The 26,765-nt window shown below is 53.3% G+C and overlaps 1 protein-coding gene across 2 annotated transcripts in view; it reads right to left on the bottom strand.

Moving 5' to 3' along the window:
- LOC133348355 (seizure protein 6 homolog) overlaps positions 1 to 26,765 on the bottom strand; it is a 75,616-nt gene that overhangs the window by 7,446 nt on the left and 41,405 nt on the right. For both annotated transcript variants that reach the window (XM_061561107.1, XM_061561106.1), the window contains exons 5-12: positions 16,159 to 16,344; positions 15,727 to 15,895; positions 15,226 to 15,392; positions 12,167 to 12,361; positions 8,653 to 8,791; positions 5,779 to 5,975; positions 4,813 to 5,007; positions 2,603 to 2,794 (exon numbers count right to left, since the gene is read on the bottom strand). In XM_061561107.1, the coding sequence (XP_061417091.1) occupies positions 2,603 to 2,794; positions 4,813 to 5,007; positions 5,779 to 5,975; positions 8,653 to 8,791; positions 12,167 to 12,361; positions 15,226 to 15,392; positions 15,727 to 15,895; positions 16,159 to 16,344 (1,440 nt within the window). The remainder of the gene's footprint in view (positions 1 to 2,602; positions 2,795 to 4,812; positions 5,008 to 5,778; positions 5,976 to 8,652; positions 8,792 to 12,166; positions 12,362 to 15,225; positions 15,393 to 15,726; positions 15,896 to 16,158; positions 16,345 to 26,765) is intronic.

Here is a 26,765-nt window from a genome sequence, read left to right on the forward strand (position 1 = left end):
CAGGCCGAGATATGCGCCGCTGATATTGGCTGGGAGCGCGAATCGAACTTGGGTGGCCGGGGTTCGTGTGCGTGCCACCGCGCAGCCGCCGGCCGCAGGGCACACTGGCACGCACGTGTGGGTGAAACTCTGAGGCTAGCCGGGCTGCGATATACACGGCCAAGAGATGGTAAGTGCGATGGCTCTTTTGAGTGGTATCCCCTCGTATTTGTGATGAGTTTTTTTCCAGGCGTTCTGGTTTCACTTCCACATGGGGCCAGTGAGGCTCTCCTGGATGAAGAACAACACTGTCATCCGTCTACTTCTCTGGCTTCTCTCGGGGCTGTGAAGAAGGGCCACTGGCAAAAATGTGGCCTTTTAAAGGCAGCAGTGTTATTGATGAATGTATTGAGATGTTGTCACGTGTGCTTGCACACCACAGTCACCGAATAATTCGTTCACTATTCTTATGAGCCTGGGTAGTGCCGACCCGCCCATACTGAGCTTCATAGCTCATCGGATTCCTCCAGGATAAATAAAGATTCTGATTGTGTTTGGGTGGGTGAGTACCATGGACAATCCAGTGGGCAGCAGGCAGAGGGCAGTGAAGCAACATCGATCGTTGTACCGTACTTCTACGCTCCTGCTATATTCCCCCATGCCTCCCACCAACTCGCACGGGATCTCGTGTGGTAAAGTATGATCGAATAACCCCCATGACTATCACAATCACGTTGGGGGCAGGGGGTGGGGGAGGGGATACCCTCATCCAGCAGTAGATTTACAAAAGAGCTGTACGCTGTCGTTATTATTATCACTCCGAATAAAATCCCGAGCACCCCCCAAGTCTCCCAGCCTGGGGGCCGTGGTTGTGATGGATTTCACATCAGCACAGTTTCGCAACAATCAATGCCAATGAGGCATGCTCGACTAATTGGAGGCAATTACGCTAATAAAGGACGTGGGAACGGATGCCCGCGGGAACGAAACGATTTACGAGGCGCGTGGCTTGGGAGTGGCGAAGTGACGGGCGGCACCACGAGAGAGGGCACCACGGAGTGAGGGCATCGCTGGCGGAGCTCCCAACTACTCCAAGGGTCATGCCACAACGATATCCCGTACTGCAATATCGTGTGATACGATACCATACTATACTATACGACACCATACACTACAATGTAAGGCAATACAATGTCAGGCAATATCTATGCAATGAATACCGTGCAATGGAATAATACCAAGGCAATGCAATAAGATACACTACCATGCAATACAACGCCGCATAATAACACCAATGTCTCCCCTTCGGCCCTGGCTCTGCCAGTGTCACCGTGGCAAATTTTTTTGTTACGGCTTAACCGACATTTTTTGTAGTCAATTTGAACTGGAGGTTTAAGCGGCGGAAAAAAAAGAAATATTTTCTCGGCATCTCCTCCGGCGAAGCAGAGAGAGCTAAAACGAAGCGACGATAACGATGTCGACTTGCAACACGGCATTCGCTCGTTGCTCTCGTAGAGACGCAAGCGAGCGGACTCGACGGCACGAGGAGGAGGAAGAACCCCAGACAAGCTGGGAAGGCGGCAGCATCGCTGTCAACCCATATACGGCTTACCCCGTATTCTTGTACAGGGAAATTTAGTTAATTTTACCCCGTATTTAGTTTTCAGGTCCATACGGCGTACGGCCGTTTCAATACGGGCAAAAAAATACTTTTTTGTTTATTTGTTTGTATTTCTCCCTTTGTAGGATGAACGTTGAGATTTATAAGAGCACGGGGTGACCAATCAGGTCTGAATTGGTCTGTAACAAGGTAGGGCACTGACAAGGGGTTGACAGGAATGTGGCAGCGGCAGCAGCAGCCACGCGCGGCAAGGAGCGGGCGTTACCAACAGTTTCTTAAAGCTCTGGGGTCCTCGACATATTCGCATGTTTTTGGCTAATTAACGAGCGTTCACACGTGGGAGGAAAGGAAAACCGGAGCGCCCGGAGAAAACCCAAAATGTGTGCGGCGAGGGAGCAGCGCTCTGTCCCTTACGTATTGAACGTACGGGAGTCCACCAACTCTCGGTGTCTACGCAGCGCTGGGTTACAGGCCGCGTGCGAAGCCACCACCACCCGCTGTGGGTTAGCGGGCTGGGGAAGGGAATGTGGCGCTGCGTGCTCCCGTCGCAAAATCTCTCCCCCCACACACACAAGTCCAGTGAACGAATAAACAAGTCCAGTAGATGGCAACACCGACAACCAATTCACATAACACACGAAAAATATAATAAAACTAAAATTAGTATTTTATTTATTTTGCCATGTAAGGCCCACTGAGCTATGTAGCTCTTTTTCAGAAGCGATCTGGCCACAAATAAAAGCTCAACGAAGTGGCTGATCACGTGGAAACTTATCTCAGCCAAATACTCTAAACGCTACGTTGGTTCTAAATGTGGGGGGAAAAACCGGAGAAAAAATCCACGCGACCACATGGAGAAGAGAGAGAACACGCAAACTCCAAATATACAGCAGGTGTCAAGGGTCCGGGATCGAACCCATGACCTCCTATATACCAGGACGAGGTAGTTAACATCTCGCTGCCGGGAGCCGAGCCGAAGCCCGAGCCGGGCGCGCCACTCACGGACGCATCGCGGCGCCGGCGCGCTCCACTTGGGGCTGCCGGTGTCGCGCGCGTGGCACGTGAGCAGTGAGCCGCCCTCCATCTGGTAGCCACGGTCGCAGCCGTACTGCACGGTGGAGCTGACGAGGAAGCGCGAGTCGGAGAGCACGCGCCGGCCGTGCTCCGTCACGCCGGGGTCCGAGCAGTACTGCACTGCTCGGGGGACGGGGGAGGGGGGGGCAGGAGAACAGAAAGCGAAGAGGTGTGAGCAGGTGGCTAGGAGTGGGGGGGGGGGTGTCGTGACCGTGTCCCCGTTGGTTTGTTGCATGGCAGCGCTTTGTTTATTAGGTTTGGAGGGGATGTCGGCGACGCGCGAGCTGAGAGCGGAGGGCTGGGACGAGAGGGGAGGACGTCCATCGTGGAGGTGGAGCGATGGGATCGGCTCGTGTGCGGGCGCGTACCGGGGTACACTGTCGTACGTATGTAGAACTTCTTTCGCACCGTACGTAGCCGACCGGGCTAGTCGGAAGTGTGTGGAAAGGACAAACTAAAAACAAATATCAGTTTGAAATCTAGATTTTAAAGTGCGTAGCATCCAGTGGCTTCCTGACTGCTGCAGCGCTGGACCGTGAATGATGGAAATGGCTGAGGGGAGGCCTTCATCCAACAGTGGACTGATCCCGGCTGATGATGACGTTATAGTACTCGTAGAGAGAAAAACAAAAACATATCTACATATTATAATTGTGGTAAAAATTCAAGCAAAAAGTTCAGATAAATCACACACAGACACGCGTGCGAGTGATGGGAGGTTCTTCATTAATTAGCGGCATGGAAGCCGGCGGGCAACTGTCAAGGCAAAAACACATTTTAATTTTCGCAAATATTACTTATTGCTTTGGGATTGTGTCTCGCAAGTTCTGGGCAATTTGGCCACCGCCCATCACCCCCCACTTCCCCGCACCCCGCCCGCCCGTCCCAGTGTCGTGCGTTCGGTAACAATCGGCAATGGGACGGCCACGGGCCATGATGATCACCGGGGCGTCGCCGAGAGCCGTGGGCCGCGCCGTCGTGCTCAATACCGTCGCAAGGCCGCGCGCATCAGCAGGGGCGCGACGAGCTTAATGAATATAAATGACTCTGCCGCTACCGGGCGCTTTCCGCTAGAGAGTATGGGGGAAGCGGAAGCTGGTGGGGGGGGGGGGGGGTGGATGCCATCAGAGCGTCTGGGTTGCTTCCGCTCCCCACCTCCGCTCCTCGTAATATCAGCTGTGCGGATCCTCAAACGAATGACTGCGTCGTAAGCTGATGCTGGGCTAGACTGTGGGGCAAAAATTGCCTGTGCATGGCTAGGCTGCGAGAGCCTTTGGTGAAGTTGGGGGTGGATTGCCTTGGCATTGAATTACAGTGTTGGTGGTCTCGGCTGTGGTGGGGTAGACCGTGGTGGGTTAGAACGCAGGTGGGTTAGAACGCGGTGGGTTAGACCGTGGTGGGGTAGACCGCGGTGGGTGAGGCAACCTGGGCTGGGATGGCCGTGGGAACCTCGTGCGTCAATACTAAAACAATGAACGTGCGAGGGGGAACAACAACGACCTGCAGACGCAATGAAAGGAGGCTTTTACACATTTCCAGGAACGTCCAACCCACCAGCCCCGGTTGCAATTCTCACTGCAGAAGAATCTTCACGTGCACGAAGTTGCCGATACGAGCGGTCACAATTAAATTCTAGATTTGAAACTTTCGTGACTGCAAGGATTCACAATTAAATTGCCAGGGCAATTAGCAGATATTGAGTCACCACCGCCCGGCACCACCGCTAGGGCCAGTACCACGCCCAATGCTCATGTTAATTGGCACCAGATACTCATTATAGGCCAACCTGACACAATAGTCCAGATTCCCTGTTTAACATTATTGGGCGATGGGGGCAAGTGCTGTGAGCGAGCACCAACGAAGGCCGGCATGGCGCACGAGGAGAGGGTGGTGTTTTCAGGACCACGCCCGGCCGCGATGGCGTTAGTCCGCACGGCTTCCAGGAGTCGGGGCGGCATCCCGAACGCAGCAACCGGCGAGGAACACCGACATAACCTTTGACCCCCGTTGCCGAGGTACGACAGATTCCTCGACGAGCCGACTTTGTAAAGTCAGGCGAGCGCCGGTTTACCGTCGGCCGTCGTGCGCCGCACCGGTTATCCACCGCCGCCGCCAGCGCCGCCACCACCGCCACTCACCGCGCTGGCAGGAGGGCGGGTCGGTGCTCCAGGAGAGGTCCCACTGGCACATGAGAATGTCGGTGCCCAGGATGTCGTAGCCCGGCTCGCACTGGTACGTGGCCACCGTGCCGCGAATCGGCTCAGCGTGAGACAGCGTCTTCCAGCCGTGCGTCACGTCGGGCAACGGCGAGCACGTGTCGTTACGCACGACCTCTGCGTGTGCAAAGTAAGGTAAAGGGTGGGGGGGGGGGGGTAAAAAGGGCGAGTAAGTGGGGGGGTGTGGTCACGTAGAAATAAATAAATGATAATGCGGGTCACGGATAGCATTGCGATTGAGAATGTCGATGGCCGAGGTACTGCGTGGTAAATGGGCGGGCAGGTTGACGGGCCGGTTGGTAGGGCGAGAAGGTGAATTTAGAGCTGCAGCCACTACCCTTCCTCCAGTCTTTCCTAGGGCCTCGGAAAGGATGTTGGAGGCCCCGGGGGGAAACAAATTACATGAGAAGACTTCTCTGAGATCCCCTTGGATGGAAAACCGCCCCATCTATCTGCCCCATCTGCACCCCAACTCTTCGTGGCCCTGAGCTGTAAACGATGATCGGGGATGCCAGCAACGTGGCCGCAACACGTTTCATAGAATTTTTGTTTCACCATTCAAAACATTTCTCCCAATTTTTTTTCTTCCAATTGTGTTCCGGGGCGTCACGCCACACGGTCGACGCATCCGCTTTGATCTTTTGCCGAGCGGTCGGCCGGCTGGCCGCGACGCTCCGGTGTAAGAAAACGGCCCGACGAAAGCGGATACCGCGGAGCTACCTCTGAGCTCCCCCCGCCACGCTCCCCCCGCCACACTCCCCCCACCATGCTCCCCCCGCCACGCTCCCCCCGCCACGCTCCCCCCGCAACGCGGCCGCGTCGCCCGACAGGCGCCGGCGTGCGTCCGTCCGCTGGACTGCCCCCGGGCGAGGCGGCGGCGGCTCTCACCGGAGTAGTGGACGACGAAGCCACGACCCCTGCCGGGGATGGGCCCCGCGGGGTCGGACAGGAACTGCACCGTGACCTCAGAGCCCGTGGTGAAGACGCGGAAGCGGTGGTGCGTGCCGGCGTACTGTCCCAGGGCCCGCGACGTCAGGTCGTCGCCGTCGAAGATCGTCACCGAGTCCGTGCTGCCGATGTCCAGCCTACGGGGGGCGGGCGTGTGGGCAGAGGGCACACGATTATAAGTAAATCATACAACTAAAGTAATTTTAAAACAATATATATCGGTTTTTTCCCTCCCAATTTTAGATCGAATGTACGACCAGCACCGTTTCACGGGACAAAATAATCCATTCGCATCTCTGGCGTAGGCAATGCCGAACACGTTCACGTTGGAGAATGACACACGGAAGCGGATTTCACAGAGCTGCCTCCGAGATCCCTTCGAGCGACCGTTGGTTTACACAGAACTCTACCACCTGCCACGCTTCAGCGAGTAACGTTCGTCGCACGACAGTCAAGCCGGTGTATACATTTCCGCGGCTGCAATTGAGTAAAATTATATCCACGGTGATTCTGGTTTAATTCAAGGCGGCTGGCTGCCTGCGATTTAAACACAGAAACTCAACGGTGCCAGCTCAGCGCTCGGACCTCTGAGCCTCCTGGTCACCCGATGCCATTTTGTGTTTATTGCCTTGTTTTTGAAGCCACGTCAGGGCGATTAACATTCCTCTCGCAGTCCGAGCGCGGCATTGTCGTCGGATTCATCACGCGGATGAAATAAACTTTGATGGTCAAGGGATTTTTCAAATGTAATTTATGACCATCATGAATTCGGACGTTTTTATTAATGTTTTTCCTTTGTTTCTTTCGTTTTTTCATTTTTCCACTGCGGTACAACTCGGTCGTCAAGACAAAGGCACGTGGTGGCCAGGTGGGCTAGAGGTTGGAGACATGGAGCCGGCAACCACTGATCACCTGGGTTCGCATCTGGTTTTCAGATTCCAATTCCCCTACTTGGCCGACCACTAAAGGGGCTTTGCCGTTGGAAGCCACTGAAGCTATGCACTTTTAAATCTAGATTGAAAACTAATTTCTTTCCGACTGCTTTTTGTGTTTAGTTTGTTGTCCTTCCCCCCCCCCCACCCCGCGGCACCCCCGATTAGCGTGGTTGGTGCACAAAAAGTTCAACAGCAGTTTCACAGCCGTAAATATCCGTCCGCAAAAAAACGACGGCGTTTAATTGACGAACCGTGCGGCTCGCTCAACGCAGTTCCACTTCATAAAATATAAATCTGTGCGATTTTCCACGTCGTGAAATATTGTCAACAACCAAGGAAATAAGCGCTCGGCTCCGGAACGGACGCTTCGTCCCACGACGACGATGACAGCGCAGTCAGAAGAAAACGGCGAATGACACTGGGGACAAAAAGACGCCCAGCGCGACGCGCAGGAGACGGCTCCGCTCCCCACCCACATTTTGGCATCAAAACGAGCTCAAGATCAACAAGCACGTGCACGAACACACACGCGCACGTGCGCACACACACGCGCACCCGCGCACATACACGCACGTGCGCACACACGCGCACGCGCAAGGACCATGAAACCCTCTACAGAAAAGAAAATCGATCGATGCCAATTCCAAATTGTACGGACTTTAACCAAAAGCCTGATCAACGTTTTACGCAGATAATGAAACACCGATGATGCGGCGGCTGGGAGACGCGATTCTGGGCGGTGCGGGGCAGGGACTGGCTACCCTGCAGACGAGCCGAATTGCTATAATTCGGCTCAGGTCCGCGCATCCATTATGTGAGGTCGAACCCAGACTGCAATTAGACGAGCGTGGCCGGATCGAAGCCTCTCAATTCCACCATCGCTCGGGGGCCCCGGTGGTGCCAGCTTCAATTTGGCTTTTATTTGGCAAAAAATGAAGCAAAAAAAAAAGCCAAATGAAGTGAAACAAGACGAGGGGCTGTCGCTGCACGGACCTGCTACTGCTGCTACTACTGCTAACGCTGTTGCTCATGCTGCTGCTGCTACTGCTGCCTCTACTGCTAACGCTGTTGCTCATGCTGCTGCTGCTACTGCTGCCTCTACTGCTAACGCTGTTGCTCATGCTGCTGCTGCCGCTGTGTGTGTGAACCACGTGTGTGCGTGAACCACGTGAGCGTGTGTGTGTGTGTTAACCACGTGAGCGTGTGTGTGTGTGAACCACGTGAGCGTGTGTGTGTGTGTGTGAACCACGTCAGCGTGTGTGTGTGTGAACCACGTGAGCGTGTGTGTGTGTGTGAACCACGTGAGCGTGTGTGTGTGTGTGAACCACGTGAGCGTGTGTGTGTGTGAACCACGTGTGTGCGTGAACCACGTGAGCGTGTGCGTGAACCACGTGAGTGTGTGTGTGTGTGAACCACGTGAGCGTGTGTGTGTGTGTGAACCACGTGAGCGTGTGTGTGTGAACCACGTGAGCGTGTGTGTGTGTGTGAACCACGTGAGCGTGTGTGTGTGTGAACCACGTGAGCGTGTGTGTGTGTGAACCACGTGAGCGTGTGTGTGTGTGAACCACGTGAGTGTGTGTGAGTGTCCATTTGTGTGAACCACGTGAGCGTGTGTGTGTGTGTGAACCACGTGAGCGTGTGTGTGTGTGAACCACGTGAGTGTGTGAGTGTGCATTTGTGTGAACCACGTGAGCGTGTGTGTGTGCAAACCACGTGAGCGTGTGTGTGAACCACGTGAGTGTGTGTGAGTGTGCATTTGTGTGAACCACGTGAGCGTGTGTGTGTGTGTGAACCACGTGAGCGTGTGGGTGAACCACGTGAGCGTGTGTGTGTGTGAACCACGTGAGCGTGTGCGTGAACCACGTGTGCGCGTGCTCACAGCTGTATCTCCAGCAGGATGCGCCGCCCCTCGCGCACACGCACGCCCCAGATGCAGTCCTGGCCCTCGTCGTAGATGTCGGGGTAGTTGGGGGAGAGGATGATTCCGTGCGACCCGGTGACGTCGCCGCCACACAGCGCTGTGCACGCACACACACAGACAAAGATCCCCCGTCTAGCCTTCACGGACTGTTCAGGCAAGTGCCGTTAGTGAGCACCTACGAAGGCTGGAACGGCACACAAGGGGGTGGGGGTGGCCAGCGTCACACACGTCCGCCTTTGTCTCCCCAATGGCGATGTTTTTACACAGCGTACTCATTTGAGGGTGAGTCGAGCTTGGGGAGTCCCAGGACCGGTTCAGATAATCGTCACTGTTGTTGGCCATGAGCGGGAATCGAACCCCCGGGTCGCCGGGTTTGCAGCTCGCTAATCGCTACGCTACACGACCGCACGCACACACACACAACCACCATTCGCCACTAAGTGGCGGTCACATCACCACGACGCTTGTGCCAGGACATGTGCACCTTGAGGCCACGTGAAGTGTCGAGCACCCGCTGGCAGGAGGTCACGGGGCAGACCCAGGTGCCACGGGTGGACTGACTGAGATGACCGAGATGACTGGTTGATGCACCACCTGTGCCCCCTACTGTGCCAACTTGCTGTGCTTTAGCCACCCGGCGTTCCGCTCGTTGTTGTGAGCGTCGCTCCTCCGCCCTCCGTTGTTGTTGGAGGGCGACTGCCTCCAACTGCCCAGCAGCGTCCTTCACGAGCCTCCTCCACAGAGGCCGATCTTGACACCGCTGGTACCAGTCATTGGCAAGTCCACTCAGCTCCACGTCTTCCTGTACCACATCACTCCATCTCTTCTCTAGCCCGTGCCGCGCCCGTTTAGCCCCCTCGATCCGGCCAAACAAAAGCTGTTTCGGCATGCGGTGGCTGGGCATGCGGGCTACACGACCCAGCCAACGCAGCCTTGCCTGCCGGAGGAGCTCACCGATGGGACTTTGCACATACACACACGCGCGCAATCTCCAGTGAAAACCTGCTTCATGAAAAAATAAACTGTTGCGAGCTCCAAGTGTCGCTCTCTCCGACTCGAGTGGCTCCCGCTCGCGTAAAGATCAGTATGTTTTCTTCAACCAGCGAACGCGTCGTCACCCCATTCTCATTGGCGCCCCTGAAAGAGTATTGGGGGTTAGGGGTCAGAGGCTCAGAGGTCACGGCGCCGAACCGGCACTGCTAAGATTCTGGGGATGGAATCCAGCTATCGGCCCGCCAGGTTTCTCCAGTGCAGTGATAAGCTCATGGTTCCAGCCCGGGTCACCAAATGATTGTACAAATAGGAAAAAAGACTCCATCGTACTAAATCTGGTTTTTGCACTTAATTTGCCTGACAATTAAAAATATACGATCACGCGATAAACATCTCATTATTGCTTTGACACCAATATAAAATAGAACAAATTAGTGCCGCTATTTCCTATCGTTAGGCAGTTGTGTGACAACACTGCTATTTGCGCTTTTAGTTTATTTTCCTTTCCCTGCACCTCCGATTAGCGCGGTTGGCTACGTACGGCGCGAAAGAAGTTCAACGCGCATTCATAGAGTTAAGTAGAGGTACAGGAGCTCCCTTATGAGGGAGACATGGGTACCCACACGGACCTCGCACGTGTCAAGACCAAATTTAAATGACGACAAAAACAATTAAACAGTTTGCAGCACATTGTCAACCTACTGTTGGATGAATGCGCCCACCCTCCACCCCATACCATGTCAGCTGTGGGGGACGTTTGACCATACTTCACCATGCTGCCCAATGGAGATTTTTGTTTAACGAGGGGCAAAGGGGCCCCAGGAGCGGTTCAAGAATCGCTCAGCAACCGAGTGAGATTAGCCACAGACGTGTGTCGAACTCGGATGCGCAGCTCTGTAGCGCGGTGCGCGAACCACTGCTCCCCCCCCCCCCCCCACACCGAGCCAACACGGGGCAACATTTTATTTTTTACAAACTGCCAACAACCGACCGAGATAGGCATTGGCGTGGCAGCCAGAGAGGTTGGCCACCGAGGGGAAGGCCCCCGGGTAGGGGGGCGGCGCGATAACGTCAAGGCGGGCGACCCCGCGGGGCGATGGGGTGGGGATCACTGCGACGGCGGGAGAAATGGCTCCGTTAACGATTCCAGCACTTCCACGACGCGATAAATTGTTGTGATTTGGGGGTCACGGATCAATGCAGTTTGCCCTTGTGGTGCGCGAACGATCTACGGCCGTACGAATCTACTCTCTGTCCGCGGCTGAGAAAATTCATACGCATACACGAGTCAGAAGTGATCGATTCTTCCGCACAATACCCTTCTATGTGTATGCTGGGAGCGGAGGATCTGATGCTAATTGACGAATTGTTGGGCCTAAGTACGCAACGATTCACCAATTCGTTGAGTAAAATATCTATTTATATTCTTGGTTCTTTCTTTACCGAAAGAACCAAGAATATTAAATATCTATTGTTTACCGATTATGTGAATTGCGATCCCTGATTTTTACAATTCGTGAAATTGCTGGGGGTTATTTCATAAAAAAATGTTTTAAAAAACATTTGTGGTGGAGTGGTGGTTAACGCAGTGGACTATGAACCTGGTGACCCGAGTTTAATTCCTGACCAGGGCTCACATCACTGGCGAGTGATAACTGAACCAGTAGAGCCCCCCCCCCTCAACACCTCCACCAGCTCACCCTGACCACCGTGGTGAAGTATGATCAATCAGTCAACCTCCCACGACCGACCCTGCACTGGGCTGTCAAACGGCTGTAAATTATTATTATTACTTTCGAACATTTTCCATCTACGCTTGGATGCACGATGTATTCATTGCGTCGGCCCCTCCGGAACGGGGAGGCAATAACGCAACTCCAGCGAAGATCAATCGATACGAACAGAAACTTTCTCGCAAAGTTTTCAACCCACGAAGTGGCTTGCCCGATGGCCAAACGGTCAAACTGATCAAAGCATCGGACAAAAAACAGTAAACATGGAACGTTTGACCAATGTTGGCAGATGGTTGGAACCGCTGGACCACTGCTGACTGAATACTGCCCCAACAAGAAATGACCCGTCGGCTTGGAAAGTGTTACAGCAGAAATCGTCGCGTGTATGTACTCTCTGTAAATGTTGCGCTTCTTTCGCACCAGGTAAGGCCGACTGTACTATTAATCTCTTTTTCAGAACCGACTTGGCCGCAAATGATAGCTCAACCAAGTCGATTATCACGTGGAAATGTATCGCAGACCCGCAGAAAAATCCAGGTGACCACGGGGAGAGAGAGACACGCAAACTCCAAATATACAGCAGCAGCAGGCGTCAGGGACGGGATCGAACCCACGGCCTCCTGCATACCAGGCGAGGTGGGTAACTTCAAACCACGCACGTGCATTCATTTGTATTCCTTGTTTGTTGTCTAAACAAATTAGGGGAAGGCGTCAAAGTAGCCGGCAAATCGGCCGAAATCACGCACCACGGCAGATGGGCTCAGTCTGGTTCCAGTAGGGCTCGCGGATGTCCAGGCACTCGCTGACGGGGGTTCCTTGCTCCAGCGTGTAGCCGGGGTGGCACGCAAACTCCACCAGGGTGCCCACCGAGTAGAGCGGGTCCGAGCTGCTGTAGTTGCCGTACTGGATGTACGGCTCGTAGCAGCGGCCGCGTTCGAACGCTGCAGCGAAGGCAGAAACGATCGCACGATGGCCGGAGGACCGGAGGGGGAAATCAGAGGGAGAAGAAAAAAAACCCAACACGGATTGGCGTCGAGGTGACTGGTGGAGTGCGATGGACGGTGGCAAGGCACAGTGGCGGCACTGGGCATGAGCAGAACCCAGCAAAAGCTTTGGGCACCAAGCAGCTGAAGAGGCCCCAGATGAATGTTTACACAACTTGCCACACACGCACACACACACGAGGTGTCACACACAGACACACACGAGGTGTCACACACAGACACACGAGGTGTCACACACAGACACACGAGGTGTCACAGACACACACACGAGGTGCCACACACAGACACACGAGGTGTCACACACAGACACACGACGTCCCACACACACACCAGACATCACACACACAACATGCCACACACACCAGATCACACACACACACAACGTGCAATACACACACCAGGACACCACAAACGTCCACGAGCCAGATACACGTAAACAAACCAATGAGCATAAACGAGACAATTAGCATAAACGAGCGAACTAAACTCTCTCATCTCTCAGTTTTTTCTGCACCTCTCATTTAACTACACTTTTAAATTAGTTGTGGTCCACCTATCTCTTTGGTCACCTAACGAGGAGTCTATGAATCGAAACGAATGGGGTGGGATCCTCTTGCAAAAACAATTTTTGCATTAAGAGACTTTCCCCGCCCGCTCCCCACCCACCCCCCCCCCCCCCGGCTAATGGGGCAGCAGCAGCACCACGGGTGGATTGGGTGGGTCGGGTGGATGGGGTAGATGGGGTGGGTCGGGTGGATGGGGTGGATGGGGTGGATTGGGTGGATCGCGTGAATCGGGTGGATGGGGTGAATCGGGTGGATCGGGTAGATGGGGTGGATGGGGTGGGTCGGGTGGATGGGGTGGATGGGGTGGATTGGGTGGATGGGGTGAATCGGGTGGATCGGGTGGATGGGGTGGATTAGGTGGATCGCGTGGATGGGGTGGATTGGGTGGATCGCGTGAATCGGGTGGATGGGGTGAATCGGGTGGATCGGGTAGATGGGGTGGATCGGGTGGATCGCGTGGATGGGGTGGATTGGGTGGATCGGGTAGATGGGGTGGATTGGGTGGATCGTGTGGATGGGGTGAATTGGGTGGATCGGGTAGATGGGGTGGATTGGGTGGATCGCGTGGATGGGGTAAATTGGGTGGATCGGGTAGATGGGGTGGATTGGGTGGATCACGTGGATGGGGTGAATTGAGTGGATCGGGTAGATGGGGTGGATTGGGTGGATCGCGTGGATGGGGTAAATTGGGTGGATCGGGTAGATGGGGTGGATTGGGTGGATCGCGTGGATGGGGTGGATTGGGTGGATCGGGTGGATCGCGTGGATGGGGTGGATGGGGTGGATGGGGTGGATGGGGTTGATCGGTGGGATGTGAGAAGACACAAGTAGGCCGGTGATTAATTGAGGTTCGTAGGTCGCCGCCCTCTCGGCGCATTAATCAACGAGCCGAGAATCGATGGGCGATTACGGGGACCTGACGCTGGCGAAATCAAGAGCGGCTCCAAAAAAAATAAATAAAGAATCCCTCCCCCCCCCCCCCCCAAATGCATTATTAAGTGGGCGCGATGGAGACGCCGATCAGATGGCGCGCTCGCTCGCTCGCTCGCTCACGTGTGTGCGCGAGCGAGCGTTTGTTAATTGGCTCCGAGTCAACGCGCACCGTGAAGCCGTGAGCCCCCCCGGAGCTGTTCGTGAACAGCGGCGAGGTGGATATGGCAAAAAAAAAAACGCCAAATAGGAAAGGGTTCTGATGAAAGGAGGAACAGCGGTTCGAATTAAGTAATTTTGTGGATCACCGGGCACCGAGGTCAAGGCGAAAGTCAAAGCGATTTCTTGCTCAATTGAACTTTGAGGTCTTGGTGTGATCACGTTTACAGCCCTGCAGAGCCAGTGGTGGAAGTTCCACGTTCTTATGGCGGGGGGAGGCGAGAGAAACGATGGGCTGGGTAAACCCTCCCCCCCTCCACAACCTTCGCAGTGCAATGCGCTAACCAATGCACCACCGCTCTCCACCACACATGTACAAAGATCCCCCCCGTATAGCCTCAACAGACTGTTGGGGCAAGTGCTGTTAGCAAGCACACATACACACACACACGTGAACGGAAGCGCACAAACGCGCGTGCTCACACAAATACACACATGCACACGCATGCACATTCATACAAGTGAACGCATCCCAACTAAGCAGAACCTTCCTAGAATAAATGCCTTGAGATTCAGAGTAAGGCCTTCCTGGATAAAGCAACAAGGCCATTGTCGTTGTGATTAAGATTCAAAGATAACCCTCGACGGTCCACGAGCCACAGTGTAATGTAGTACCGCAGGTGGTGGCAATTATGCGGGGATAGCAGTTCATGGCTACCAAAAGTTGATGATGTGATGACACGATTATTATATATTGTTACTGCACCATTGGACTTGTATTGGCGGTTTAAAGACTGTTGGCACAAGCTTTACCGTTCCAGGTGGTACCAAACGAGCCGCATGTCGTGGCCTGGGCCCACGATGGACTGTGACGCCATGCAATCGAGGCGGGCACCTGCAGAGCGACCGACCGAGAGGGGTCAAAACGCTCTCCATCCGACGCTGCTGCGAATGGACGAGCGAAACGCAAATGGATTGGTGGAAGGGTGGGGGTGGAGGTGGGGGGTGGAGGTGGGGGGTGGAGGTGGGGGAAGTGGAGGGGGGGTTGGAGGGGGAGGGTGGAGGGGGGGTGGAGGGGGGGATCGCGGGGGGGGGGGGGGGTGGGGGCTCCCCTCGCCCCTTGCCGCACCGCGGCGAGTGCCGGACCTTCGTATCGCACGGCGAATCCCGGTGCCGTGCCGACGTTGTCGGTCGTGAGCTCCAGGCGGAAGTAGCGACTCGTGCTGATGACGCCCTCGCCGGGGAAGTACTCCGTCTCGTACGAGTCGTAGAGCGGCACGGCGCTCGACGTGTTCCCGTTGCGCACGATCAGCCTGCGGGGGAGGTGAGGTTAGGGGTGTGGGGAGACGTGGAGGAGGGTAGTGGGGGGTGGAGGAGTGACTCAATGTCAGACAAAACTTTAAATAAAAATGTTAGACGCGAAGCAGGATGAGCAACGATACGGTCCACTGGCCATCTACTTCTGTTCAGCGTGTGGTCTGCTCGAGCGCTCATCTCCCGTGTGTGTTCGAGGAACGGTGCTGCAATATCCACCTCCCTCTCAAGACTACCGTGGACGGTTCGCGCATCACCCGACGATGCGTGCAGACAAGAGGAGGATGTGCGGGACGACGCGAGGGCATCTTCGCCGTCGTCAAGATTACCGACCTGTCGTCGTCTTCGGCCAGGGCGAGCTTCTCGAAGTGCAGGTGCAGCCGCTGGCCGTCGGGTGCCTCGATGAGCCACACGCACGTCAGGTTGTTGGTGTAGTTGGCCGGGAAGTTGGGCGAGAGGATGCGCCCCACGGACGCGTTCCGGATGAGGCCACCGCACATCGCTGCGCACGGCACGGGGGCAGATGATGGAGCCAATCAAATTCAAACGGCACTCCGGGGTGATTGAGCGATGGGGGCGAGTGGGCGAGTGATCGAGAGAGTGAGTGATCGATTGAGCGAGTAAGGAAGTGATAAGCAATGAACGACACCGTCATATAGCGAGTGAGCAATGAAACGATGGGGTGAGAAAGCGTGCGACGATTAATCGAGCGAGTAGGTGGGTGGGGTGGGGGGCGAGGGGTCGTGCGGGGTGCTCCCCTCTCACCTAAGCACAGGGGTTCAGTGGCGTCCCAGCCCGGGTGGGTGCTGTTGACGCAGGTGAGGATGCTTTGGCCACGCAGCTGGTAGCCGGCCTTGCAGTGGAAGTAGGCCTTGCCGCCGGGGTGCAGGCCGCTCACGTACACCTCGCCGAACGCCGGCTTCCCCGGCACGGGGCAGCTCAGCACGTACTCTGCCGGCGGGCGGAAGGCCCGGGACACGGACGACGCGGAGACAGCCGTCATCGATTAGCACGGTTGGCTATGTACGGTGCGAAAGAAGTTGAACATACGTCGGACGAGCGCCACCCACAGACTCCCGGTGAACGCGAGTTCCGGAGTGGCTGCCGTGGCAGCGCAGGCAATGTCCGGGTGAACGATCGACATGGATAAGCTCTGCTGGGAGCGAAATGTCACGCTACGGTGCTACGTTTCGTCGCCGATATACGATGAGATATAAAAAAAAATGTGGGTTAGGGTCACACCACCGTAGCTGCGCTCAAAGCGGCGCGTTGGTGGAACTCCGTCGTACGGTGATGTTGAATTGAAAAGTCGATCGAGACGTTGGCCGCGTATCGAATGATGATGTCCTTTAACAGGTGACAATCTTGTCGGCTGGTGGAGGGTAATTGACGAGAAATCTTGCATAAAAACTACGAGGTGACGGAACCAAAAAACAAATATGGATCATCATGTTGGCTACAAAAGTCTATGTTTAAGTTAAGGAGCGGTCTGATCCACGCACCGGTGGGGAGTCGGTGGCAATACTTCTAGAGCTTCATCACCAACAAATGGCTCTTTGCTTAATAACCCGATGAGATATCTGGACGGCCTAATGCCCAAAACGTACCCACGTCACGGCAATAACAAAAATCAGCTAAATATTATTGCGATTTACGACATATCGTCTCGACATTGTTGTGCATACGGCGTTGGTTCAGAACGTGGTATTGAGAGACAGAAAGAGAGGAATGTATGCATCAGACAACGTACGCAGACAACATTGGTTAGCACGGTTGGTTATGTACGGTGAGAAAGAAGTTCAAAATACGCTAATGGCATCATATTCAATATGGCCTTGGGTGGGACACATCGCTGGGAGGGATGATGGCCAGAGGTGGAGACTAATATTGGAGCGGGAGCCAAAGGAGGGTAAACGTACCCATCATTAGAACCACCGCAGCGGAGATGGAGCGATAAAATCATCTGCAGGTGCGCGATGGATTATTGCATCGCAAGGCCATAAGAGATGGGATGGATTGGGGAGGCCTTCATCCAGCAGTGGGTAGATAATGGCTACTGCTGCTTCTGATACTGTCGATTATGGCAATGGTGACTGTGGGAATATAACCAGCGGATGTCTATCGGAAACCAGTCCCTGCCAGAGGAATGTGGAATTTCCACCACCGACTCGGAGAACGCGCGTGACCCATCGCCCGAGTGGGCGGTCGGCAGAGTGGCTCACTGGGGTGAGGGACTGGTGGGGGTGGTGGGGGGGGGGGGTGGGTGGTGGGGGGGGGCAAGTCCCTCGCCACCGAGACACCAATTCGGCAGCACCACACGGGATTAAGACAACAAATAAAATCACGGCCGGCCGTCCCGCGAAATAAAAACCATGCAACCTGGTGTGCCCTCAAATCCCGCTAATCCCTGGGAACACTGCTGGCCCTAATGAGCTGCACAGTTAATCTGTGATGAGAACTAATCAGTCGGAGGGCTGATAATAAAGGCGCTGGTGGTGCGCGGAGGCGTTGGCGGTGAGCGGCGGTGAGCGGCGGCGGTGCTGGTGGTGTTGGTGGTGTTGGTGGTGAGGGCGCACGGGGGTGTGGGCCGGCTCGTGTGCAACGGCCGCACTGATCTAGAAGTTCGGAGCCCGCCGACGGCTCGCGCCTTCGTTGTGACCGCACGCCACCGCAGGGGGGCCTTGTGTGCGGGGAAAATTTTCTGGCCGAATGTGATCCGAGTTGCTGGCGGTAGGTTGGAGCCGGTGTAATGTGGTTAGTGGCCATCGCTACGGAGAGAAGAGGTATGTAGGATGTGGTGTGCCAAGCGGAAATATTTCCTGGGTATCCGACCCAGTGCAGGGTACCTACGGTTTACCCCACCACCATCAATGCGTTCTATCCAAGCCCCGCGCTTAAACTTCGCTCGGTAGGGCGTCACTCATTGTCCTCCGCTGCCCCTACAGTCTGGATCTCCCTTCCCCCAGCCATTCGTGCCGTCGAGTCCCTTGCCCCTTTTCAAGCCGAGACTCAAGACCTCCCTTTGTGTTCTGCTGCCTCTGACTGACCACCTCTCTCATGAAATAACGATGCCCAATGCGTCCATGCAGCGTCTTGAAATGCCATCGCATTTAAATGCTGCCTGACATCACATTGTTGTGGTGCTGTCCCATGATGCTTCTCTGTGACTTGTAAAATCACCCCCACCTCTCATGTCAGATTTTGAATGGGAAATTGGACCCATTTCCTGGCCAGTACGAATCCATGTGCCTTTGTACTCAAGCTCATATAAAATGCATTTTGCTAAAATATTAATCTCCATTAAAATGTAAATATTTAATTGTGACTAATTATCCCTAATTATCCTCAAATTGCGTCAGGTTCTATACACGATTATAAATGACTTTTCATTGCACGTTTTCTGCAGCGCTTTAACCCGGGGTCTCCGTTGAGAACAGGAACGACACTCCATGATGCTGCCTACCACCCCACAACGCTGCTGTGCCACCAACCCTGGCATTCGCCACAGGACCGGTATTTATTCCACGATCTCTTCTTGTCCATCCATCCTCAATCCACCGACGGAAGAACGTGTCCACATGCCACGTCGCTCACGGCGGTGAAGGCGTGGAACTCGTTCTGATATCACTCGACAATGGTTTTTAGCCGTGGCCAGGAATTGAACTCGGGTATATTTCTGGCCATGTTTTTTTTTTAAACCAATTCCTGGCCACAGGGTTCAATGATGTTTGGGCCATCGCGAATCTCAGTAGCCACGATTTTACCCGAGTTCAATTCCTGGCCACTGATATTAGTCGTGGATAGTAATTGGTTAGCGCACCATGCTGTAAAGCAGGCGACCCGAGTTCGATTCCTGGCCACATCAAACATCAGTGCTGGGTTTACCCCCCCACCAATCAGCGACCCACACTGAGCAGCATGACGAAGCGTAGTAAAATCATTCCCGTGACTGACACGCCATTGGGAGGCCTTCATCCAGCGGTGGATGGAGAGAGGGCCGACAAACATTATTTTGTCGATTTTTTTACTTATACTTTTTTGAGAATTAATGTTCCTAAAATCAGTCATGCAACTGATTTTGATCTCTTATATATGTTGGCTTTCCACATCAGGTCTGTAGAATGATGCAATGTATCGTCCGTCACCTGTTGACTCAGCTATGCCTTGAAAACAGAGGCTCGAAGTTTCGACGAGTTTTCAACCCCCGGTTGAAATTACCTCCATTCATCAATCAGTCAAACCAAAGAAGAGCAGGCAACATAATTGCAAGTGGAATAATTTGTGTGGATTGAGGACGGCCGAAAAAGCCGTTAACTTTGTTGCCTGTGATGCAGACGCCGGCACGAGCGGTGACACGTGGGTGAAGGGTACCACGGTGGTGAGATGTTAACTACCTCGTCTGGTATACAGGAGGCCGTGGGTTCCACTCTGATGCCTTCTATATATTTGAAGTTTGAATGTTCTCCCCGTGGTTGCGTGAATTTTTCTCAGGGTCCTCCGGTTTTCCCTCAACATTTAGAATCAACAACATACCTTTAGAGTATTTGGCTGCTATAACTTTCCACGTTAGAGGCTACTTGGTTGAGCTATCATTTGTGGCCAGGTCGTTCGTGACAAAGAGCTACATAGCTCAGTGGGTCTTAACTGATAAAATAATGAAATTAAACAGTCTAGTTCAATAATTCAGTTTTAGAAGAGGTGCCGGACGTATCTATAAAGTGGACGGAGCACGTCACCATTCCCCCCGCGGGTGAGCGACAAGCAAAAAGAAATGAAGCAAATCTCAAAACGGTGTCGGCTCAAGGCGCCCAAGCAGACGCGGGGAGTTTGAATCGGAGCCGGAGCAAACCTCTCAATCAATCAGACGGATTGCCTCGGCAAGTCGTCGATATTTTCACTTTTGCTTAAATTACAGATGGTGCCGCCGCGCGCTCTCACAGGGCCCACATCACTCACGCCGAGCGACGGTGAAGGGGTTGGGGGGCTGGGGGGGGGCTGGGGGGGGGGGGGCTGGGGGGGCTGGGGGGGGGGGGCTGGCTCGATGGGGAAATTTTCTGAATGGGAGCGCCGAGCCGACACTGCGGAGATCCCGGATTCCAGTGGCACATCCAGGGGGGCGGGAGGGTGAAGGTGGAGGAATACCCATCACCCGAACACCCCCCCACCCCCTTCGAGATGTGAAAGTTTATATTTTATTTATCAGAGAAAAGACACTGCATATTTCTTTTACAATGAGGGTCCACCACCCCCACGCTCCGCGGGAGGTGTCTAGATCCGCCTCCGTTGGATTTCGATTTGGGGATTGAGCCGCCCGCGACGAGAGCGTGTTCCCAAGTGCGGTGGGGTTATGGTCTCAGCCGGATCACGGACGGTTTTCACACAAAACCTCCCAGCACCATCATCATTCCAATCATTATCAATCATCCTCGCAGTGGCTTTCAGCTAACCGTCGAACAAAGACGGCCACGGCATCTCGCGCTTTCAGATGCGCTTCTGCTGCCGTCTGGAACTCCCTTCCTTCCGATATGAGGAAGTGGTTTATGTCCCTTGACAAGATCGGAAAGGTATTGTGGTTCATTTGTGGCAGGCAAATGAACCACCATTTGCCTGCTTGAGGGTTTTTGTTGTTGTTGTTGTTGTTGCAAGGTTCGCCACTTGAGCTGCCAAGTTTGTTCGTCCCGAGTGCTGCTCGCGGCGTCGCTCGGATAATGCGGCGGCGACTCTTCGCCTCCATCGTGAGGGGGACCTCCTGCCCGTTTGACGCTCGGCAAAGCGATTTGAATGTCGACAAATGCGCTTTTTGGGGGCGGCGGGTGAACGGAGAACGAACACAAATTAAATCCCCGTGAGCGCCCCGCGCGGATACCCGCGGAACCGCCACCGCCGCTACCACCTTCAAATCGAACGCAACAGGAAAGCGCTCCTCGGTGAAGGAGCAAACCGAAATAAAGAATTAACATTTCTAAGAAAGGAAAGGCACTGGCTGCATTTATGGCGTCGGTAAATATTTCCTCGAGTACGAGATTCCCATCCGGGCTTCGTTTACGACGGAGGTGCAGCGAGATCCCAAAATGGAATCATAAAAGGCGCTGCAAAAAACAAGCCGCTAAGTCACCTCCCTATCCCCAGGTGGCAACAAATGCCACTTCCTTATGAGATAACGTGCGGAAATAAACTGTTGGGAACCACCGCACACTCACAACCACACACACTAAACGAAACCATTTATTTTATTTTACCAGCTAAGGCTCACCGAACTCTATAGATTATTTTTTTCAGAAGCGGCCTAGCCACAAATTAATTGGCCTATCATGTGAACGTTTAAAGCAGCCAACTACTCCAAGCGCAAGTTTCTAAATGTGGAGGGAAATACCGGAGGACCTGGAGAAAAATCCACGCGACCACGGGGAGAACATGCAAACTGTAAATATACAGGCATCAGGGTCGAGATTAAACCCACGACATCCTGTATACCAAGCGAGGTAGTTAACATCTCGCCACCGTGGAGTGCCACACGTACGAAATTGATTGCCCCACAGATGTGCACCATGGTCAGGATTCAAACCTATTTCACCAATATCCTAGCACAGTTCATGAACCACAACTACTCACCACATGAACAATAGGCAGAGATCGCCATTTTAGCCTCAACAGATTGCTGGGGCCGGCACAGCACACGAGGGGGTGGATGGCCAGCATCGCCCCCGGCCACCTTTGTTTCCCCAGTGCTGATGTTTATACACAGCACCAGGTGCTCATTTCTTAAGGCCGAGTCGACCTAGGGGAGAGACCCAAAACAGGTTCAAAGGTTCAAATAATCACCACCGATTGGTCATGAGCGGGAATTTAACTCGGGTCGCTGGGTTAGTAGTGCACTGCGTTAGCCACTACGCTACCGCCCCCCCCATCACAGCCTGTTTAAATACAAAAAAAACACAAACACGTTTGGCTATGGCCGCTAAACGTCCTCCGCGCCAGGACGTGCAGCATTAGCAGCTCGTGGCTACAGCAAAATGGAGGGTCGGGTTAGTGAGCAGGGGAGTCCAGTGCACAGCATCGCCCGGCCCTCATCCCCACCCCCGCACACTCGGGGAGCTGATCTGCAGGCAGCGCACGCAGCACACAGCACACAGCACGTCTGCATACAGCAGGAGCAGCTGCAGCCCAGCAGAATAAGTGTGAGCATTTTCGACAGAGGGAACATTCACGCGTTCGTTATCGACTCATTTATCCACGCGTATGTTCGTGCGTATGTTCGCACGGCCGTTTTGCGTTGCGTCTTATTCCGGAGTTTACTGCACGTTTCATTGTGAAACAAATGCGTTCGTTCAACTGCGGGTACGGTGGGCGGGAGGGTTAGCGGGCGATTGCTGGGATCGTGATGCACAGCTCGAATCAAACAATGAAAGAGCCCTCCCTGTCAGGATGATGCTGCCGCCGCTGGCTGTTGGCCGCGGTTACTGCTGCCGCCGTCGGCAATGTCCTTTGCAAACAAATATTTCGATTGCTTCTCGTTAACAAATGGCGAGCGCCCTCTTTGCCATTGCGAACGCAGCTTGCGCGGTCAGAAAAGACGATAAAAAAAGGAGAGGGCTTCCAAAGAGTGCGGCTTGATTTCGCGAGTGCAGTGGCGGATAAGAATGGATAACTATTTATTTATTTATGCGACTCGGAGACCTGCAACGGCGCAAATGAAGGGAGCAACGCTACCGTGTCTGGCTCGACACAGCCAATCAAGAGGACGCACGGACGTTTACAGAGAAAGCATTGAGCAGTTTTGGTGGGGGGGGGGGGGGGAATTCAGAGCCACGATTATCTCAGACCCTGTCACACGCACTCTCACGGTTCATGCTGGGTTCGTGTCGCATGTGTGTAATTTGCACATTCTAAATTCAGTTTAATCATTTTCTTTAAGTGGCTGTCTAAAAACTAAACAGCAATCGCTGCTAATAGGTAATTCAGGCCGTCGCTACGATTTCAGCCAACGAGGAGAACAAAGAGCCTTTGGTTTATAGGGCATCTTAAGTGCAAAGCAATAAAACAAAACTCCACTCCCATTAAGACTCAAAAGGCCAGCATGTTATTTCCCTTCATGTATTCAGCAGCAGGAGCTGTCCTTGGTGCTGAAAGTCGGCACAAGGTCGCGACTGATCACATTCTTTGGTTCTTTCGGTAAAGTCATGTAGATAGAAAAAATAATAATACAAATAAAGTGAATACAAATATCACGACGTTTCAATCGCAACACAAAGCGGTCGTCATCAGGAAAAGGGGTTAGCCTCTAAAGGCAAACTGTTTACAAAGATTTGGAGATGGGCGTAGCCCAAGTGTATCAGCAGCAAAATAAAAATCACGACGTTTTGGAGGCAACACAAGCTTCCGTCTTTAGGTGGAACCGTCACAGCACGATTGCTGTTTCTGATCGCGACTGTATGTTAAATCGTCGAGGCTGTCCGCTGTAAGGTTCACGCATGTGCAAAGGTTGGTCGGAATTTTTTATATCATCGTTGTTAAAAAAAAAATTGTCTTTGAACATTCTGGCATTAGGGGGCTGGCCGTGCCATGACACATGGAGCTGTTTATTTATGCCAGTTGTACAAACTGGTGTGTGTGTGCGGGAAACCCTGGGGGTGGGGGGGGAGACTCTCTCCCGGTTCCTTAACTGCAATTGACAGATTACCACTGCTACCATCAAGCCAGGCTCCCCAATAACAATGAGCTCCAAGCGGCGTCATTTCTCTGGGCCTGCCTGCAGACACAAGGGGATAATGAAGCCGACCGCACGGAGCACGGCTCATAAAACCCAGCGCACTGCCAGAATTCGGAGAGGCCTCCGCTTTCGCGGCCAGGCGGAGCAAGTCACAACAAACAAACGCGAGCGGACGCGACGTTCGCACACGCTGCAAGCTGATACTGTGATGGCATTAAAACACCGCAGTGCCGTTTGATTATCGAGGCAAGCCTCATTAGGTTATCAAGACTCGGTTCTGGAAGGGTGCTGCGTTGCAATGTTCTGCCCAATTGCTCTTTAAGGCACGTTAGGCACACGGGAGGAGGAAACCGGAGGAGCCCGCAAATAGCCCACACATAGCCCACACATAGCCCACGCATGCGCACACGAATGGGCTAATACAGTACTGAAAGTCCCGCACAGATAGATTTACTATAAACCCGCCTGGTTGCAATGCCCTGCCCTGGCCACCACACAACCCCCGCCCCCCCGTAAAAATAATCGGCGCTGCACTACTCACGATGCGCACAAAGATCCCCCGTATAGCCTTAACGAACTATAGGGGCAAGTGCTGTTAGCGAGCACCTAAAAAGGCCGGCAGGGCACACCAGGGGGTGGGTGGCCAACACCTCGCCCGGCCGCCTTTGTCTCCCGAGTGGCGATGTTTCTACACCACACCAGGTACTCATTTGAGGCTGTGTCGACCTAGGGAAGGCTCAGATAATCGTCACTGGTGTTGGCCGTGAGCGGGAATTGAACCCGGGTCTCCAGGTGGAGGGAGTGGGGTGGGGATGGGTTGTAAGGGGGTGTGGTGGTGGGTGGGGGGAGGGGGGTTGTGGGGGCGGTGGGCATCAGGGTCGGCGACGTCTCGAGAGGAAGAGGCAGCTGGTGCACGCACGGACGTGCGTGTGTCCCGCTTGCGCCTCGTACGTATGCGCACGCACGCACATGCGCGTGTGTATGTGGGACGCACGCACGCACGTTGACACGCCGCACGTTCACACGGCGCACGCCGCACGACTCCCAATGAGCTGCTCGCACCGACGCGCCGCTAACAGGAAGGTCGCAAGCGCGCTCGGCGGGGAGTGTGCCGTGGCTCTACCCGGTAATTTTCCACGGAATAACGGCATTAATGAGGTCACGCCTACCTGATAGTCTGAAGAGTATTGTTATTATTATCATATTATTCTTTTATAGGTCAATTTTAGTTGTTGTTGGTACGCGTAATTGGAAGCGGAGTCGCAAAAATAAAAATATCACTTGAAATAAATATGCCTTCGTCATACGCGTCTCGATTTTTGTCGTGTTACGCGCACTGTATAAAGGAAGGATTGATGCTTTTCATTAGCAATTTTGAAAGCGTCCTGATGTAATAAAGCGTGACATTACGGACTAAATCAATATTCCATTCTTCACATCCCAGAATGTTTTTTTAAATCTGGTTAAAGGCTAAACTAACAGCACTGTTGAGATTATTAAAATCACAATTTCGATCTATAACTCGTCTAAACACAGCCGTAATTCAGTGCTCTGTATAACCGCGATAAAACCTGTCTCTTTGGCCACTCCGAAGACGGTCGGCCCACGTTAATACGCCGAACGAAGAAATAATGGAAAATGTTCAAATGCCGGTGACTGTGGTCAAATGTTCCTACGACAGGGCAATCAAACACTCCAGGGCTCAAGGCCACCGTGCGAATCAAGCCCTGGCATTAATTAACTTCGGTGACTAAATGGTCAACAAGCCAGTTGGAGCTCCTGTCAATTAGCCAAGGAGGGGTTCTGTCAATTAGCCAAGCAGGGGTCCTGCCAATTAGCCAAGAAGGGGTTCTGCCAATTAGCCAAGGAGGGGTCTTGTCAATTAGCCAAGGGGGTCTTCCCCTGTCAATTAAGCTAGGATGCTTGGTGTATTATCTAGGATGCTTGGTGTATTATCTAGGATGCTTCGTGTATTATCTAGGATGCTTGGTGTATTATCTAGGATGCTTCGTGTATTATCTAGGATGCTTCGTGTATTATCTAGGATGCTTGGTGTATTATCTAGGATGCTTGGTGTATTATCTAGGATGCTTGGTGTACTATCTAGGATGCTTGGTGTACTATCTAGGATGCTTGGTGTATTATCTAGGATGCTTCGTGTATTATCTAGGATGCTTCGTGTATTATCTAGGATGCTTGGTGTATTATCTAGGATGCTTGGTGTATTATCTAGGATGCTTGGTGTATTATCTAGGATGCTTGGTGTACTATTTGGAATGCTTCGTGTATTATCTCGGATGCTTGGTGTATTATCTAGGATGCTTCGTGTATTATCTAGGATGCTTCGTGTATTATCTAGGATGCTTCGTGTATTATCTAGGATGCTTGGTGTATTATCTAGGATGCTTCGTGTATTATCTAGGATGCTTGGTGTATTATCTAGGATGCTTCGTGTATTATCTAGGATGCTTCGTGTATTATCTAGGATGCTTGGTGTATTATCTAGGATGCTTGGTGTATTATCTAGGATGCTTGGTGTATTATCTAGGATGCTTGGTGTACTATCTAGGATGCTTGGTGTATTATCTAGGATGCTTCGTGTATTATCTAGGATGCTTCGTGTATTATCTAGGATGCTTCGTGTATTATCTAGGATGCTTGG

This window comes from Lethenteron reissneri, chromosome 27, assembly GCF_015708825.2.
Source record: "Lethenteron reissneri isolate LAM-NWPU_2019-01 chromosome 27, ASM1570882v1, whole genome shotgun sequence".
Classification (NCBI taxonomy): domain Eukaryota; kingdom Metazoa; phylum Chordata; class Hyperoartia; order Petromyzontiformes; family Petromyzontidae; genus Lethenteron; species Lethenteron reissneri.